This window comes from Pogona vitticeps, chromosome 8 (genome assembly GCF_051106095.1).
Source record: "Pogona vitticeps strain Pit_001003342236 chromosome 8, PviZW2.1, whole genome shotgun sequence".
NCBI lineage: Eukaryota > Metazoa > Chordata > Lepidosauria > Squamata > Agamidae > Pogona > Pogona vitticeps.
The window spans coordinates 4,077,292-4,093,563 of NC_135790.1; the positions used below are offsets into that span (position 1 = coordinate 4,077,292).

The 16,272-nt window shown below is 45.4% G+C and overlaps 1 protein-coding gene across 4 annotated transcripts in view; it reads right to left on the reverse strand.

The window, feature by feature from the left end:
- Positions 1-16,272, reverse strand: part of TACC1 (transforming acidic coiled-coil containing protein 1) — a 77,346-nt gene that overhangs the window by 30,183 nt on the left and 30,891 nt on the right. For all 4 annotated transcript variants that reach the window (XM_078379654.1, XM_078379655.1, XM_078379653.1 and 1 more), the window contains one exon: positions 767-1,904. In XM_078379654.1, coding sequence (XP_078235780.1) covers positions 767-1,740 — 974 coding nt within the window. In that variant the 5' untranslated portion in view covers positions 1,741-1,904. The remainder of the gene's footprint in view (positions 1-766; positions 1,905-16,272) is intronic.

The window sequence follows — 16,272 nt, forward strand, 5'->3', positions numbered from 1 at the left end:
TCCCCAGATGTTCTTGGACTAAAACTCCCAGAAACTTTCACCACCAGCTGTGCTGGCCAGGATTTCTGGGAGCGGTACTCTATAAACATCTGGAAACACAAGACATAAACCTCTGCCTTAAAGGTTTTTCTTTATTTATTTACTTAAAATATTTTGTATCCTGCCTTTCCTCTTAAAAATAACCCAAGGTGGCAACCTTTTCCTTGTGTGAGGCCTTTTTTTGGGATGTTCCAGCTTTCCCTGCTTGGCTCTTTCTACCAGGCCTCTTCCCCAGAAACCTCTGAACACAGATGCTCCAGAGACATTACCCTGCGCTCTCTGTAGAGACTCACTGGAGAACAGGGTCTGGCCAGAGCAGAGACTCGCACAGAGATACAGCAGAGAGCGGTGTGTTTACCCATGACCTCAGTTCTTGAGTTTGAGAAAGTGGACGGTCATCTGCAAAAGGTTACACTGGGATAAATTTGCTGGTTTTTAAATATGGCACAAGCCTTTTGCTTTTTGTTTCAATGATACAAGGACTGTTCTAAGGAAGTGACATCCCAGCATGCCACTTAGACTTGATTCAATTGGGGGTTGAGGGCACCTTGGCTGCCCCCCCCCCCCAGCATCATGCTGCTCCCTTGGGCTTTCACAAAAGAGGATGTCGTCATCCAACTGCCTGCAAAGGGAACTTTACTGAGAATGAAATGCACTGCCTTTGAATTCAAGCACTGCCCTTCTGGTGCTCTATAAATCCCAATCCCCAAGGACTGCTGCCACTCACGTTATCAAACGTGACTTGGTTTTCTTTGGTGAGGCAAAGCCTGGCTTCAGTGCGTCGCCCATGCCTTCCAGCTTCTGGGACTCCAAGATCTCATTGAGGCTGTTCTCGGTCGAAGGGCAGGTGTCCGCGGCCACGTCGGCCAAGGTCTTGGTGGGCTTGAACGGGTCTGCCACCTCCAGATTATAGGAACCTTTTGGGAGAGGTGGGGAGCTCGACAATTTGGAGCTCCCCACAAATGGGTTCAAGTTGGGATCCTCCCGTTGGCTGCCATCGGTCGGGTGGGAAGCCCTGGGAGGGAGCGCCTCAGAGGGATCCCCTGGAAATGTCTTCTCTCCACCCTCAGTTCCCACCACTGGACGGTTGGCGCTCCCTCTTTGTCTCTTTGGAGACAACTTGCTGGCTGGTTTCCTTCCTGCTTTCCTCGAGGGGATTTTCTTGGGCTCGGCGTTTTCCGCCCCTTCGTTAAAATCAAATTCCAGTTTCACAGCCCGGCCCTTGGACTCGCCAGGGCCATCCAAAATGGAGTCCGCAGTGTCTCTCTCTGGAACAGCAAGACCATGCCGAGACACAGGGGGAGAATTTTGGAGTTTGGAGCCTCCCATAACAAACGGGTTCATATTTTCATTGTACTCCTCAGGGTCAAAGAAGGAGGAAGCTTTGGGCACAGGGATGCTCTCTGTGGCTGTTTCAGTCTCCGGATTCTCTCCTCCCATCTTCTTCTGCAGAACAACTGGTCTGGCCCTTGGGAGCTTGCTCTTGTTAAGGACGGGTGTCTCACTAGTTGGCTTGGTTTCGGAAGATCTTCCAGTGGCTTTGCTTTCCTGAGATGCCCCTTGTGGGTCTTCTTGCGTCGCTACGGGCACGGTACTTGCTGAGGTCCGATCTGGATCTGATCTTGGCGAAGAAGCATTTCCCACTAGAACAGCCGGGGGCTGATCTTCAGATAGCTCCGTCTCAGGAGCGGATGGAGTCATGGATGAACCTCTACCGAGCCCAAAGTTGGCTTCTGAGGGGAACGAATCAGCTTGTGAGACTGCAGCATCTGCCCGCGATTCATCATCTGCCAAAGTGGAGCCCTTCTGATGCAAGTTCTCCTCCAAAACCTTGGCTGTCAGTTGCACACCATCTTCATGTGACGCTGGAGGCATAAAACAGAAAGAGACGTGAAGAAGAGCTTCCCCTGCAGGAACAACATTTTTTTCACCTTGTTTTAAGACCAAGACACATCTCGACACGCCAACTTTCAATCGACAGCTCAATTTTTTCCACCCTGGTTATCATCAGAAAGAGTAAACCCATATCTACCCTGGACCACCTCAAGCTGCAGAGAAAATTACCATAAATGAAGATGCCACCAGCCAAAACACTGAATTATAAGATCCCTTCAGCTAGAAAACTATGGTGGCATGGAGATGTTCTGTAGCCTAGCTTCCATCATGAATGTGTGAAAGATCTATCTCTCTATCCATCCGTCCATCCATCTAGTCATCTACTTATCCATCCATCCATCCATCCATCCATCCATCCATCCATCCATCCATCCATCCATCCATCCATCCATCCATCCATCCATCCATCCATCTGACATCATCATGATGATCCACCACCACACCAATGTCAACACACCCATTCCAGTCTGATTTCAGAAGCTACACAGGGCTGAAGTGGCAAAGTCCATGGATGGGAGACCATCATGGAATTCCAAGCACCTCCGGGCAGGGCTAGGAAAGAATCTGCATAAAACCTAGGGGAGAAACAAATAGAGTGGACCATATTGTTCTAAATGGACTAGTCATCTCTCTCAATGTCATACAGACCTGCCTACTCCAGGTCTCTCCAGTTGGATGCCCACCAGGTGTGTTGCCCCACAAACGACTTCCTTTCTGCAGAAAGCAAGGGAGGCAATGGGGCAGTCCCACTTCAGATGCATATTTTCTCCAGAAAACCACGTTCTAAAATTACGAGAGCGATAAAACCCAGTGATCCATGATGTCCCAATTTGCCAATTAGATCAAGGGAGTGCCAATTAACTGAAAAGGGAACCCAACACATTTTGACTGCTCATCCCTGGTCTTGGAAAGGAAACCACTCTCCAAGATCAAGTCATTCATTCCTAGGATGCCTCCGTCAAATATATGTTGCTACCTGTGAAGATGTTTGCAATTCCCTTTTTACTGCCAGACTTGAGAACTGTCTGGGCTTGCTTAAAAAACTCTTCACTTCCCCAAGCAATTTTTAAAAATGTTTTGGATGAGAAAGAAAAAAATGGTTTTCTATGAGATGAATGACTGGCTGTATCGAGTTTCTGGCCAAATTTCCAATCTGGTGTTATCACCAAGATATTTTCCTGCCTGAGGCGAAAACCAAGGTGGCTCTTTCCATATTCCATGACCTGGACGGGCAGTCAGACTTTACTTCAATTGTGGTGATGGGGCAGTGTGTTCTATCGTTCTAGTTTAGAGAGCAACACAAAGCTTGTGTGAACACACAGAGTTGAACGGCTAGGAAACTACATGGCTGTCCCCTGTCCCTCCTCCCCTAGCATCCATCTCTTGAGCTGGCTGTCACATTCTGCCTAAGGGTAGGGCTGGCCCTGTTCTTTCAAATGTGACACATGCTTCTTCTCACATCGAGTGCCCTCCCACCGGGTTTTTCATTCATTCATTCATTCATTCATTCATTCATTCATTCATTCATTCATTCATTCATTCATTCATTCATTCATTCATTCATTCATTCATTCATTCATTCATTCATAACATGTATAGCCCACCCTATATCACAGGATATCAGGCAGGTTAGAGTTGTGGAAAATGATTTAAAAGCAAATGATGTTCAAAGCAATTTTAAATTAATTCGTTCAAAACACAATGTCAAAACATTAAGACTACTGAATTAAAACCTATGCAAGCCACGATCCTTTATTCCCAAAGCTTCTAGTACATGGGTATGTTTTGACTTGGCGCTGAAATGATGCCAATGTCAGCACCAAGCAAGCCTCCAAGGGAAGGGCATTCCACCGTCAGAACGCTCTGGCACTCAAGACAGACCTCCTCAAATCTCCAAGTTACACTTTGCCAAAGTTTTTTTCCCTGCCTCTTCTACTTTACATTTCTTCCTTCTGCAACTAACAAGCTGTTTTTCCAATGGTTTCAGAAGGAGGCGTGGGGGAATCAGGCGAGACAGGTTAGTCAACTTGAAGACAACAATTTAAAAAACAACAACACACATTTGAGGAATCTTTAATCAAATAAACGCTCGCAGCCTTGAAGAAACTGTCATGCCAAAAAAAGAAATTAAAAAAGGCTTTAGCCCTTAAAAATTAACCTTGCAATTTTGGTTCATGATTATATTCAAAAGGAGCATCTGGGTTTCCACTGGCTCGACCCAATTTCTTGGATCCAAAAGGGCTTCTGGGCTATTCTGAATACAGGCCTTTCTGCCTCCTTTTCTCTGAGGCCGGGAAGGCCACATATTGGAGAGCCTCTCCCCGAACGGTCATCCATTCCTTTTGGGTGCAGGCGCTGATTCTGGGAACTGCAGTGTGAATGAAAGTAACTTTCCCAAGTTCCATTTTTCACTACCCTTAGAATTTGATTCAGCAAAGCCTTTTCTCCGGCTCAGCAATACTGGGATGCAGTTTCAAAGGGCTGAGACTGTAGGGTGTCTATTTCTTAACTCCTTTCTTGTGTTTCCAAAGTACTCGGCTGATTTACCGAACGCCAAGAGGAGAACAGCCTTTTCTGGCGAGTGGTAAAACAATCTCCCCTTGGCAGAGAAGGACGGGCATGTTAAGGGCATTTCTACCAAGGACAGAGTTTGTTTTTGTAACCCTCCACGTACTGAAGACATCACTGTTTTTGTTTTTAAATCTAACAACCTCGTCTAAAATCAGATTGAAAAGGTTGGATAGGGGTTTAGTTCTACAGGCTTTCCAAAGTGCCAAAGCCACGTGCTGTGGCTTTATGACACATGTGGGCAGCCTTGGGTCCTCTTGATATTTTGAGGATGCAGAATCCCCCAGTCCTTTACCCCTGGCCATGGGGGCTGGGGCAGATGCGATCTGGAGGCCGAAGCATCTTAGAGAGTTCTCCACCCCAACATCTAAGAAACTCCTCATTCTCCTCACTTTTAGAAGAAGAGAGGCGAGTGCTCATGACACACTCGGAGGATGTGTATTTATCTGTGGTCAAGCAGATCTCGGAGGCCTGGTCTCCATGGTGATGTTGACTGGAGCCAACACAGTTTCCCATTCGTGACACTGAAGAGACAGATAACATGGCCGGTCTAAAGCGGATATTCAAAAGGGTGGGTCTCAGCATCATGTCAAGAACAGCCAGGCTACAGAAACACATGATTCTTCACTAAACAAGGAAGTGTGTTGCTTTCAAGCGAAGCCTTTAATACTGTATGCAGTTTCCTTAAATTAGAGGCAGGATTGGAGTCAGGAGGCATGATATTGTCTCCCGGATGACTCCCATCACTAACCCTCTTGTGTTTGCTAAAGCTCCTGGTTCTTTTTCTTATTAGAAGAAATCACCTGCAAGAGGAAGGAACCATGCAATATATTAGCAATCCTATGGCCTTTCTGAGCAGCCATTCCCAGAAACTTCATCCTGGCAGGGGGATTCCGGGAATTTTCATCCTGAGAAGGAACTTTCCCATGTGTTAGATAGGGTGCTTTTCTCCCCTGGCTGAGACAGCCACTGCTGGGCTGGGAGTTGGCTGCATAGTTGGAATTCCCCTGTGCCGACACAACCCCATCCAGTGCATTTCTTCTCTACTGAGAACTGGCGAGGGCCGGACCAAGAGACCTTTGCTGACATGTTTATTCTTCTACATTATACTTCAGAAGAGAAGAGGGACTTGTAAGAGAAGAATAAGGCCAGATTGTATACATGATTATGCAAAAGCCAAATAACACAGACAAAGTGAATGAGGGAGGGAGGGAGAAGAGCTTTAAGGATGTCTGTGTGTCTGTGTGTCTGTGTGTGTGTGTCCGTGTGGAGGATCCTTAAACCACACTATTTCCCCATCTCTCTCTCTCTCTCTCTCTCTCTCTCTCTCTGTCTCATTCACTCACTCGCTCACATGCACACACACACACACAGACAGACACACATGCAATCCCAGGGCACTCCCAGATGAAGGCGATGATAAATCACTTCTGAGTACTTTTTTAAAATCTCGGAAACTTTGGAGGCGTCAGGATACCTGAGAATTGACTTAACAGCACACCATTACCCTGTTTCCCTGAAAATAAGACAGGGTCTTATTAATTTTTGCTCCCCAAAACCCAGTAGGGCTTATTTTCAGGGGATGTCTTATTTTTTTCATGTACAACCATCTACATTTATTCAAATCCAGTCATGTCATCTTCTGGTGGCTGCACAGTGGTGAAGGGTGGGATTTCACTTAATTGGGGATTATTTTGGGGGTAGGGCTTCTATTATGAGCATCCTGAAAAATCCTACAAGGGCTTATTTTCAGGTTAGGTCTTATTTTAGGGGAAACAGGGTATGATTATAATTATATATACAATAGTGATCATAGTGGCAAAATCTAGAGCCGGAGTCCCGAAGGCAGTTTGTCTCATTCTGGCAACTCCTGCGATGTTGCTGGAACCAGTTGCATTGGCTCTTGCCTTTCTTTGGACCATTTCAGCAATGTGGACAGGGGGGATCTGCTGCTTGGGTAACAGCCTATCCTCCATATTACTTTACCCAGGCTTCGTGCTCTGGAGAGGACACTTCTTGTTGCAGAGCATGTTACCATAGTCTCTCGAGACTGAAGGATGCCTATGATGAGTGAGCATGAGACATGATGGCCAATTCACACACATCCCACAGCCATGGCATCAGCGCCATTATGACAACTCTTTCCAGGTTTTCTAGGTAGCGAGTGCTCAGAAGTGGTTTCCCATTCCCTTCTTCTGAGGCATCCTGAGACTATGCAGCTGGCCCAAGGCCACCCAGGCCGGCTCTTCTGGAATGCACAGCGGGGAATTGAACTCCGTACCTCCGGCTCTGCAGCCAGAGATCTAACCTCTGAGCTATCTAGCCAGCTTCCAAATCTGTAGAGGTATTCCTTAACACATGGAACATATACCGAGCACCCCCACCCACAGCAGCTGCTGCACAAGCACAGCAGCACGAAGCCCCGATATCACCCCTGGGCTGGCACCGCTGCTGTTCAACCATCGACAAGTGAGTGCTAAATGAGACAGATAGATGCCCTAGTTACCGCTTTTTACAGCTCCCCGCTCTTTGGCAGAAGGCAGCTCCCATGAAACAAGGCCCTTCCTGCCCCCTGGGAATCCTGCAACACTGTTCAGATCAGGAGAATGTTAATGGGTGCATTAGCCAAGCTCCGGAAGACATGACAACCCACCAGCCATCAGAACAGGACTTGGGTGCATTCATCACCACTCAGATATTCTACTTGACTGCAGGAATTCAGGGATAAGCCTATGAAATTTGCATACCTGAAAAGACAGATGCAAAGAAAACCTTCTGTTCCCCAGAAATTAAGATGGGAGCACACTGCTTCTCCTGGATATTCACTGAATGCTCTATAAACGGCTTGGGCCCTGGATACCTGAAGGACCGCCTCCTTCCATATGAGCCTATCCGGCAGTTAAGATCTAGCCAGGGGGCCCTTTTGAAAGAGCCATCCCTCAAGGTAAGAGGGATGGCTTGTAGACAAAGGGCCTTCTCGGCAGCTGCCCCCAGACTATGGAATGCCCTCCCGACTGAGATTCGTCTGGCGCCGACACTGATGACATTTCGGCGCCAGGTCAAAACCTTCCTGTTCCAGAAGGCTTTTAACTGAAATAATATTAACTCTGGGTCTGATGGCAATTTTATATATATTTTAATTGTATTTTAATTGTACATATTTCTATTGTATTTTAAATGCTGTAAGCCGCCCAGAGACCTTTGGGTAGTGTGGGCGGCATATAAATTAAATAAATAAATAAATAAATAATAAATAAAGTAAAACAGGATCTCTGTGCTGGCATTTCGGGTTCAGATTTGGTGGCTGGACCGGTAATTGAGTTAAAGGGCTGAATGGTCCTTCGGTAAATGTGCTGGTGAATGAAATTTAAAATGACACAGAGTAATCCCTGTGGTCTGTGTTAAATTATTCTCACACACTGAATAGGGTCTGGGCAAGAACTAGCCCACCTCTGGAACATAAAGGGTACAAAATGAATTTCCTCCGAATCTCTCAGCTTCCTTTTTCCTGCATGCATTCAAATGGCTCTTTCAGCTGTAAGCAATTTCTGGATTCGGGCAGGTTTGTAGGCCTGTGGAACATTAAGGAGTGAATTGGGAGCTTCTGGCAGGGCATCATCACCCTCTTAGAAATGCAGAGCTGGAAGGATCGCTGAGCTCATCCCTCACCCAAGGAGGCACCAGTGGGGAATCAAACTCCCAACCTCTGGCTCTGGAGCAAGACACCTCAACTACAGTGGTGCTTCACTTAATGACGTTAATTCGTTCCAGCAAAATCGCTGTAGAGCGAAAACATCGTAAAGCGAAAATAAAAAACCCATTGAAACGCATTAAAACCCGGTTAATGCATTCCAATGGGCTAAAAACTCACCATCCAGCGAAGATCCTCCATACGGCGGCCATTTTTGGTGCCTGTATAGTGAGGAATCCGTCCCTAAGCACAGTGGGGAGCCATTTTGCGCACCCGGTGGCCATTTTGAAAAACTGACAATCAGCTGTTTTGATCGTCGTAATGCGAAGAATTGGTTCCCGAAGCAGGGAACCGATCTTCGCAAAGCAAAAAAAAACCCATTTAAAACATTGTTTTGCGATTGCAGCTGCGATCGCAAAAACATCATCATGAAGTGGATTTGTCGTAATGTGGGGTAATCGTTAAGAGGGGCACGACTGTACTGAGTTACATGGGCTCTCCCTTCCATCTGCAAAGCATCCCAGCTACCTCTGTGGATCTTCCGTCCTGCCTCTCTGATGAGTCTGTTTCCAAGCCTTTTATACAAAATGCTGAAGGGAGAATATGAAGCTGTGATCATGTGATACTGCAAGAGCTATGGACGATGGGAGATACAGTCCAGAACACCTGGAGGACACCTGCTCAGGGACATGCATGTTCTTGAAGAACTGGATAGCTCAGTGGATTGGGCATCTGGTGGCAGAACCTGAGATGGGGAGTTCGATCCCTCGCTCTGCCTCCTTGACAGCGGCTGATCCATAAGGCTCCTTCCAGCTCTGCAGTTAATAACAAGACTGTTCTCCTTATGTTCCACATGCACAGAGAAAAAAACACAGCCTGCTGTTCAGGAAAACAAACATCTCTCTGAGACACCCACACCACCCGCTCCAAAAACAACAACAACTCTGTTTTGTATTTGCCAGCCCAGATTCATTTTGAACACTGCTTATTTCTGAAGGCATTTATTTCGTGCAGCCAGACAATGAATGTCCACACAATCTCTCTCTCTCTCTCTCTTAAGGAAGAAGCCGTTTTTACTGAGATTTCTCTGACTGTGCTGAGTCAACCTCAGCTGAGCAGAATAAACAGTTTCTGTTCTTCTCTGCAACCATTCAATCAGATCTGGCCCAGGGCATTGCGGTGGGTCAAGGAAGATGCGGCTAGCCTTGTTCCTGCCAATTGATCTTCCATGCTTCCATCTAATCTGCTGGCTAAGGGCCTTCCCTTCTCTGCTGAAAGCCCTCCTCAGTCACTCTTTAAAGCACATGGAACCCACACGCATCAAGGGAAGTGGGTCACCAATTCTCCTGCTCCCGTTCCTCCAGCCATGGAAACACAGCTCTTCGAAGAGAGAGAAATGGCTGTATTCTGGTACATTCTCCACATGAGCCAGAACCCTATTCTGGAGAAAGTGGCGGGTACAGTAGCCTTGCCCGTTCAGTTAGCAATGTCTCCATGGTAAACAGGCAGTGTGGGGGCTGGAAAACTTTGCTCAATGCATGTGGGCTCCATATGGTTTAGAGCATGACTAAACAGGGCTCAAAATAGCCCAAAAAGTGATACTGTGCCCCTTCAAGTCCCAGCAGTCTCTATAGTAACTGTCTGACTGTAGCTCTCACTCAGGGATTGGAAAATCTAATGTCTGTTTCTGCGACCCCAAGGTTCTTGCTTACATGTAAAGCCTACATGTGAGGAGAAACCTCTCTTCCTCGGAAACCATGGGCATCCCATGAAGAACGTAGTGAGGGGCAAGGTCTCCTCCATGCGTCTTGAGGGAACCCTATCTTCTAAGGCCTGAACAGGACTCAAGCTGGACCAAATCTTGGAAGCCGCTCTTGAATGCAAGGCAAGGTTCCTGAAACCTTCTTGGTCGGGCCTCGCTTGTTGTGTCAAAAGCAGCCGGAACAGGTTCCCTAGCCGAGTTCAATCTGGAAAGGACCATAATGGCAGCATAAACAACACACTCCCCTTTGATCCAAATCAGCCAGTTGAAAAACCAGAAAGACGGCACTTTCTCAGACCCACATCAACAACCAGCCACGCTGCCTGCACATGTTTCTCGCCCTCTGGCCTTAAGACAAACCATTTTACCTCCCCTAGCCGGGTAAGAACAATCATGCAAATCCACCTGGCAAGACTTCAGTAAGATAAAGCACAGAGAGAATGTCAATCACTATAGGAAATGTACCATATAAAAACCAAGGAATACTAACAGACGTGCAGCCCAGTAAACTTGATTTTAAGATGGAGGGGAAGAGGTGATTCTCAAGAACAGAAACTCTGCAGCAGAACAAGAGACTCAGAATAGACTTTGGCCGAGATGACAGACAAAAAGAACTCTTTCAAGTAGCTGGAACCGGCCTTACAAGGCTCCCGTTTTGCAAGCTGCTGCTTGAAAGTTTTTGGTTACAAGCAATTAATGAACACCATGTGGCTCAATGCTGGGGAGTTTCTGGCAACCCATGATGGGAGGGCAAAGGAGGACAGAGGGCAAACCAGGTTTCCCAGCTAGCCTGCAGCTTTGATTGAGATTTGGCCAAAGAGACTGCAGAGGTTGGCCCAGGATGCCCCTTTCCCTCCACCCACAGAGGCGGAAACGGTCCTCCTCTAATTTGATGGACATTAACAAATAACCAAGTGAGGGCAATTTCTTGACCGAGCTTTATCTCCTAATACATTTGTTCGGAAAATGTCAGAGCATCAAATCACCCGAAATTGCAGGAAGAACCCGTTGCTACCTTTGGAACTCAGTGGAAGGTCGGGTCCTTGCTGGCGGGGAAGCTGTGCTTTGTACTTCCTTGTTTCTAAAAGGATTTTGGTGTTTCAATAGACAAGGGAGAGAAGGAAATGATGGGGAACATATGAACAGCAAGGGAGACACTAGGTAACCGCAAGTGCTTGATAACATAAGGGAGTTCCACGCTGTCAGCAAGAATCAGAAGTAGACTTAGACTACGAAGGGCAGCAATGAAGGAATTAGGTCCTCACTTATAAGGATGTGCCCCTGGAGACCAAGGTCAAGATCATCCACAATCTTGTGTTTCCAAGGCTTGAGTCTACAAGAGATGAGCAGGGCTGTAGAGGACGGGACATTCCGGAGAGCCCTCATGCATAGGGTCATCATAAATCAGATTTGACTTGGTGACACATAGCAACAAATGCTATCACCAGAAGTCTGCATTATTAACCTCCATGCATTAATGGGCTTCTTTGCCATGATGGTTGCATTATCAGCAGCCATTTTGAGAATAGCCAGTTTTAACTATCTAATTGCCACCAAGAGGACTCTCTGCATTTACTTTGGATCAAATTCCAGCGGCTTCCGCACAGAAGAGCAGACTCATTGGATCAGTGGGATTTCCTGTAAGTGATTGAATGGATTTCCCTGAGTTAGTACTAGCAATTCAATTTAGGCTACGGTCTGCAATCCCATCCATCTATTCTCTCTAGATACATCCAACATTTTGGAGAAAGATGTACTAGAAGCAACTGGCGACCGTCCGTGAAAACACAGTGCCTGCAGGGACATGTGTGAATCTTTCAGGTCCCACATGATTCTTTGGGTTGGTTGGTTTGCTTTACAAGAACCTGAGATGTTGAATGCTGCAGATCCAGCCTTCAGTCCCTGGCTATTTCTAGGCAGAGCTGAGGAAGATCTCTACAAAATATTCCTGGAACACAGCCCTGCCACCGTCACAAATCCCCAAGCACTTGCAGATAGCTGCGGCAGCTGCTGGGGCATTCGCCAGAGTCCCCAGATCTGTAGAGATCAACCACTTCCGCCCACAGAATTGCAGCCGGAGTCCTAAAGGCCACTGTATCCTGCCTCAGGATGCACCTGAAACATACGTAAGACCCTGGCTATTTTAGGAACAATAGAATCATAGCACTGGAGAGATGGAAGGCAACCTCGTTCAGTTCCTCACAGCCACAGCATCTCTTCCAGATGGTCGCACAGCCTCTGTTCAAAAGCTGCCAATGAAAGAGAGCCTCGCGGAAACACACACACACACACACACACACACCTGAAATGGAGAGAAGTGGACACACTCCATGGAGGGCAGGTTTATGGGTAAAAGGTACCAAATTTTAGTGTGCCCAAAGTTTATTACCACTCAGATTTCTTCCTCTATGGGCTTCTGGCTACAGAAGAATGACAGCACATAAGAGCTACCTTCTCTTTCGTCAATTCCAGTTTTACAAGACGTTGTAGATTTAAGGTAAATAATTGGTATGTTGATCACCCACAAGTCACACTAAAAAAAAATTATTAAGAAAAAAGAATGAAGAACCTGAAATGAATTTTTTTTCACACTAAGAAAAGGATACAAAAACTGAGGCACTGCTTAAAACCACAGGCATTCCAGTTGAAAGGAGGCTATCCTTATGGGCTTTTAGTGAAACACTGAAGTACTGGCTGGATAGCTCCATGAACTGGGTAGAGGTTGGGAGTTCGATTCCCCGCTGTGCATCCCCGGAAAAGAGCCAGCCTGGGTAGCCTTGGGCAAGCTGCACAATTCCAGAAATGACTCCAGAAGAAAGGCAGAATTCAACCACTTCTGAGTACCTTCTACTTAGAAAACCCTGGAAAGAGTCACCATAAATCAGAATTGAATTGATGTCACACCATTATTATTGTACAGAAATGTGGATTATCCCTATAGCACAAAAAAACCGATGTATTCTGGATTCTTTAATCCATGACCAATCATTTTTCAATACCACCTTAATCTCTTTCTGATTCAATCACTGGGCATCTGCAGTGCTGGCATTCGATCAGAAAAAGTTTTTTTTTCTTCATGTCCCATTTTGCTAATCCGCTCTGATAAAAACGGCGACCACCCCCACCCTTATCTGCAGGTTTAATCTTTCCCTTCGGTTCTTGGCAAACTTATTTAATGACTCAGATTCTGTTTTCCTCATACTACAGCAGCACAACGGATTTCTCTTCTGAATTTCTTCTCCTTAAGAATCCGACTCTCCAATTCTTATAGACAGGAGGCATATTAACTGTGGCAGATTAAAGCTGGATATAGGACAAAGTACGAGACTCATTATAAGCGACTGATTGTCTATCCATTAAGTAACATCCCAACTACATTGTCCTAATAAAAAGTGAAAAAATTGTTCCCAGCTGCGGGGGGTCATATCCTGACGTGAGCAGAGAGAAAAGTTCTCTAATGAACGGCAACTTGATTTTACCCATATCTGATGTGCCTGATGTATTTTTCTTTCTGATTTTGACATGGTGTTTTCACCCCTCGAAATGACATGATATATTAGTTGCAAAGAAGCCATATAGCTAACAAAATAAATGCACAGGAATTCAGTAGTTTTGTTTTACTGCCACTTCAATTTCTACCAGAAAGCTCCTCTATGAGGGGGCTATAAACCAAGTTGAAAAAGAACTGAGCACATTTAGCCTTGAGAAAAGAAGACTGAAGAGAGATAGGATAGCACATTTCAAACACTTGAAAAGCTGTCCTACAAAAGAGGGGCAGGATCTGTTCTTGATCATCCCAGAATGTAGGACATGTCATCATGGGCTCAAGCTATAGGAAGCCACATTTTGGTTGAATATCAGGAAAAACTTCCTAACTGTTAGAGCAGTACAACAGTGGAAACCATGATTTTAGAAGGTGGTGAGCGCTTCAACACTGGGGGCTTTCAAGAGAAATTGAGACAACCACCTGGCAGACATCCTTTGATTTGTACTCCTGCCTTGAGCAAGGAGATTGAACTTGATGGCCTTAGAGGCCCCTTCCAACTTCATGATTCTATACTTCTATGATTCGATGGAATCCTGATTCATATTTCAGCTGGCTGCATTTCATATAATAAAATGGGCACTTTTGCCAGCGATCTCTCCTTCCTATGCTCATGCTTCAATTCCATCTCACTCTCTCTTTTCAAAAAATGGTTGATAAGTGACTGATAAGCTATTATTAATCTCAAGGCATGTCTGTTGATCTTGGGTAGACCCTACAGCCTCACATGTTTCTTTCTGAAACTCAGGAAGAGAACTTCTTACATTAAGGACCCTCTCATTTAAAGGATCTTTTTTGTATACTGTACATCTAAGAGTAGACAAATCCAGTGCAGAAATTTCAAAGGGTTATTTTTGTCTGTGGCAGAGAAAGCAGCTAGAACCCTATTAATTAGACTCACACGGATAACTCCAGCAGCATACATCTCAGCTGTGAACAGAAGTTATAAATTCAGCATAGGTCTTTGTATCTTGGTGTACAACACCAAATGCCAGCACTGACGTCTTCGCCTATGACAACTTGCTGTTGAAATTTGCACCAACAGATTGATTTTCTGTTGGTGCAAATTTTTCTATCGGATTCGGGCCACTTGAAATTCTACAAGCCTCTTTGTTGCTATAATTCATGATGAAAGGTCTGCATGTCTACATCCAAAGTAGCTTATTTTTCATCCATACCCTCCTACTCATATTCTCTGTCACAACTTTAAGCTGCTCTTGCAAAATTTGCTTTAACGCCTCCACTTCCTTTTTGGGTAGATTTTATAATTACCATCTTCAAATCAAGGGAGCATTTACTTCAATCCAACACTTCACTTCTCAGCAAATAAATTACCATCTTCCAAAGGACTGGGTCCTTTATCTACTCCCCCAGAAACTGATTTTGCCTTATAATGTTCTAAGAACATTAAGGCACACAGCTACAACCTTACTTCCTTCTAAAATTATAAAAAAATAAAATAACCCAACTGTCTGATGCTTCTACTATCAGACAAAGCAAATGCAACCATGAACTGATCCAGCAAAGTGTGCAGATTTGCATTGCTGGACTACAACACAGCTACCTGGGGGATTCTGGGAGTTGTAGTCCAGAAGCACAAATCTGCAAAACTAATTCCAGATAAAAATGTTGTCTCATTCCACACGGGATTCAACAGGTAGCAGCACCGTCATCTGCATCTCTGTTGTGACACATTGTACAAATATCTCTTTAACGAGGGAAATTAACAAATATAATACTTCCAAACCCATTCAAGCACTCTTTTCCCCCACATAATGGGGAGTGGCATAACCCCAGCATCTAGTTTAGATTTTCTGGCTTCTTGTTACACGTTGTTACAGAATTTAATGTCATGTTTAACAGATTTCAGGCACGCTGCTACATTTAAACTACAGAAGTGGGGAGTTTAAAATAAACTTTAGCCAATCACTAAACAAACCATTTGCCAGCACCAAGTTGTTTTCCTGGTTTAGTTAGCAAATCAATTTCTGAGCACTGGCATCTCCTGGTCTCCAAAAGGTAACAGTCTCTGCTAAAATGTAATCCTGGGCACAATTCAAAGTGCTGGTTTTAACCTATAAAGCCCTAAATGGCCTGGGTCTGAGCTACCTCAAAGACTGTATCTCCCATTGTGAGACTGCTCGGGTGTTATGATCACCGGGAGAGGCTGTTCTCTCCATTCCGCCATCCTCACAGGTGTGCTTGGTTGGGACATGGGAGAGGGACTTCTCTGTGGCTGCTCCTAGACCCTGGAACTCCCTGCCACTGGAGACCAGATTGGCCCCATCTTTGCTTTCCTTCCATAAGCAGGCCAAGACCTTTCTCTTCAGATCAGCTTTCCCTCTGGGACTGGCTATCTGAGAGGTGGTTTTCTGCCCTGTTGCTTTTAAATGTGTCTTTAGCATTGATTTTCTGTACCTGCTTTAGTAGAACACTTATTTCATTCTTTTTAAATATTTGTATGCTTACTGCTTTTACCTTTAAAATACTGTCTTTTTTTTTCATTACATACACAAGTTTTAAAAAAATACAACAGGATCCTGGCAGGGCTGCACAGAGTGGAAGCAAAACAGCCGTGACTTAACGGTTTCAAATCCTATCTTGCAACAGCAATAAAAAGTCAAGTTTCTCCCACTTCCCTGTATGGGCTTACACACAGCACATGCTTTTATTTCGCCTTATATAGCTCGTCTCTCCTCATCAGTGCTTGCAGCTTCTCTCCTGGCGCCAAAGAGACCAGCCCCTCAATACCCAGTCCGGCTTCTGACATGT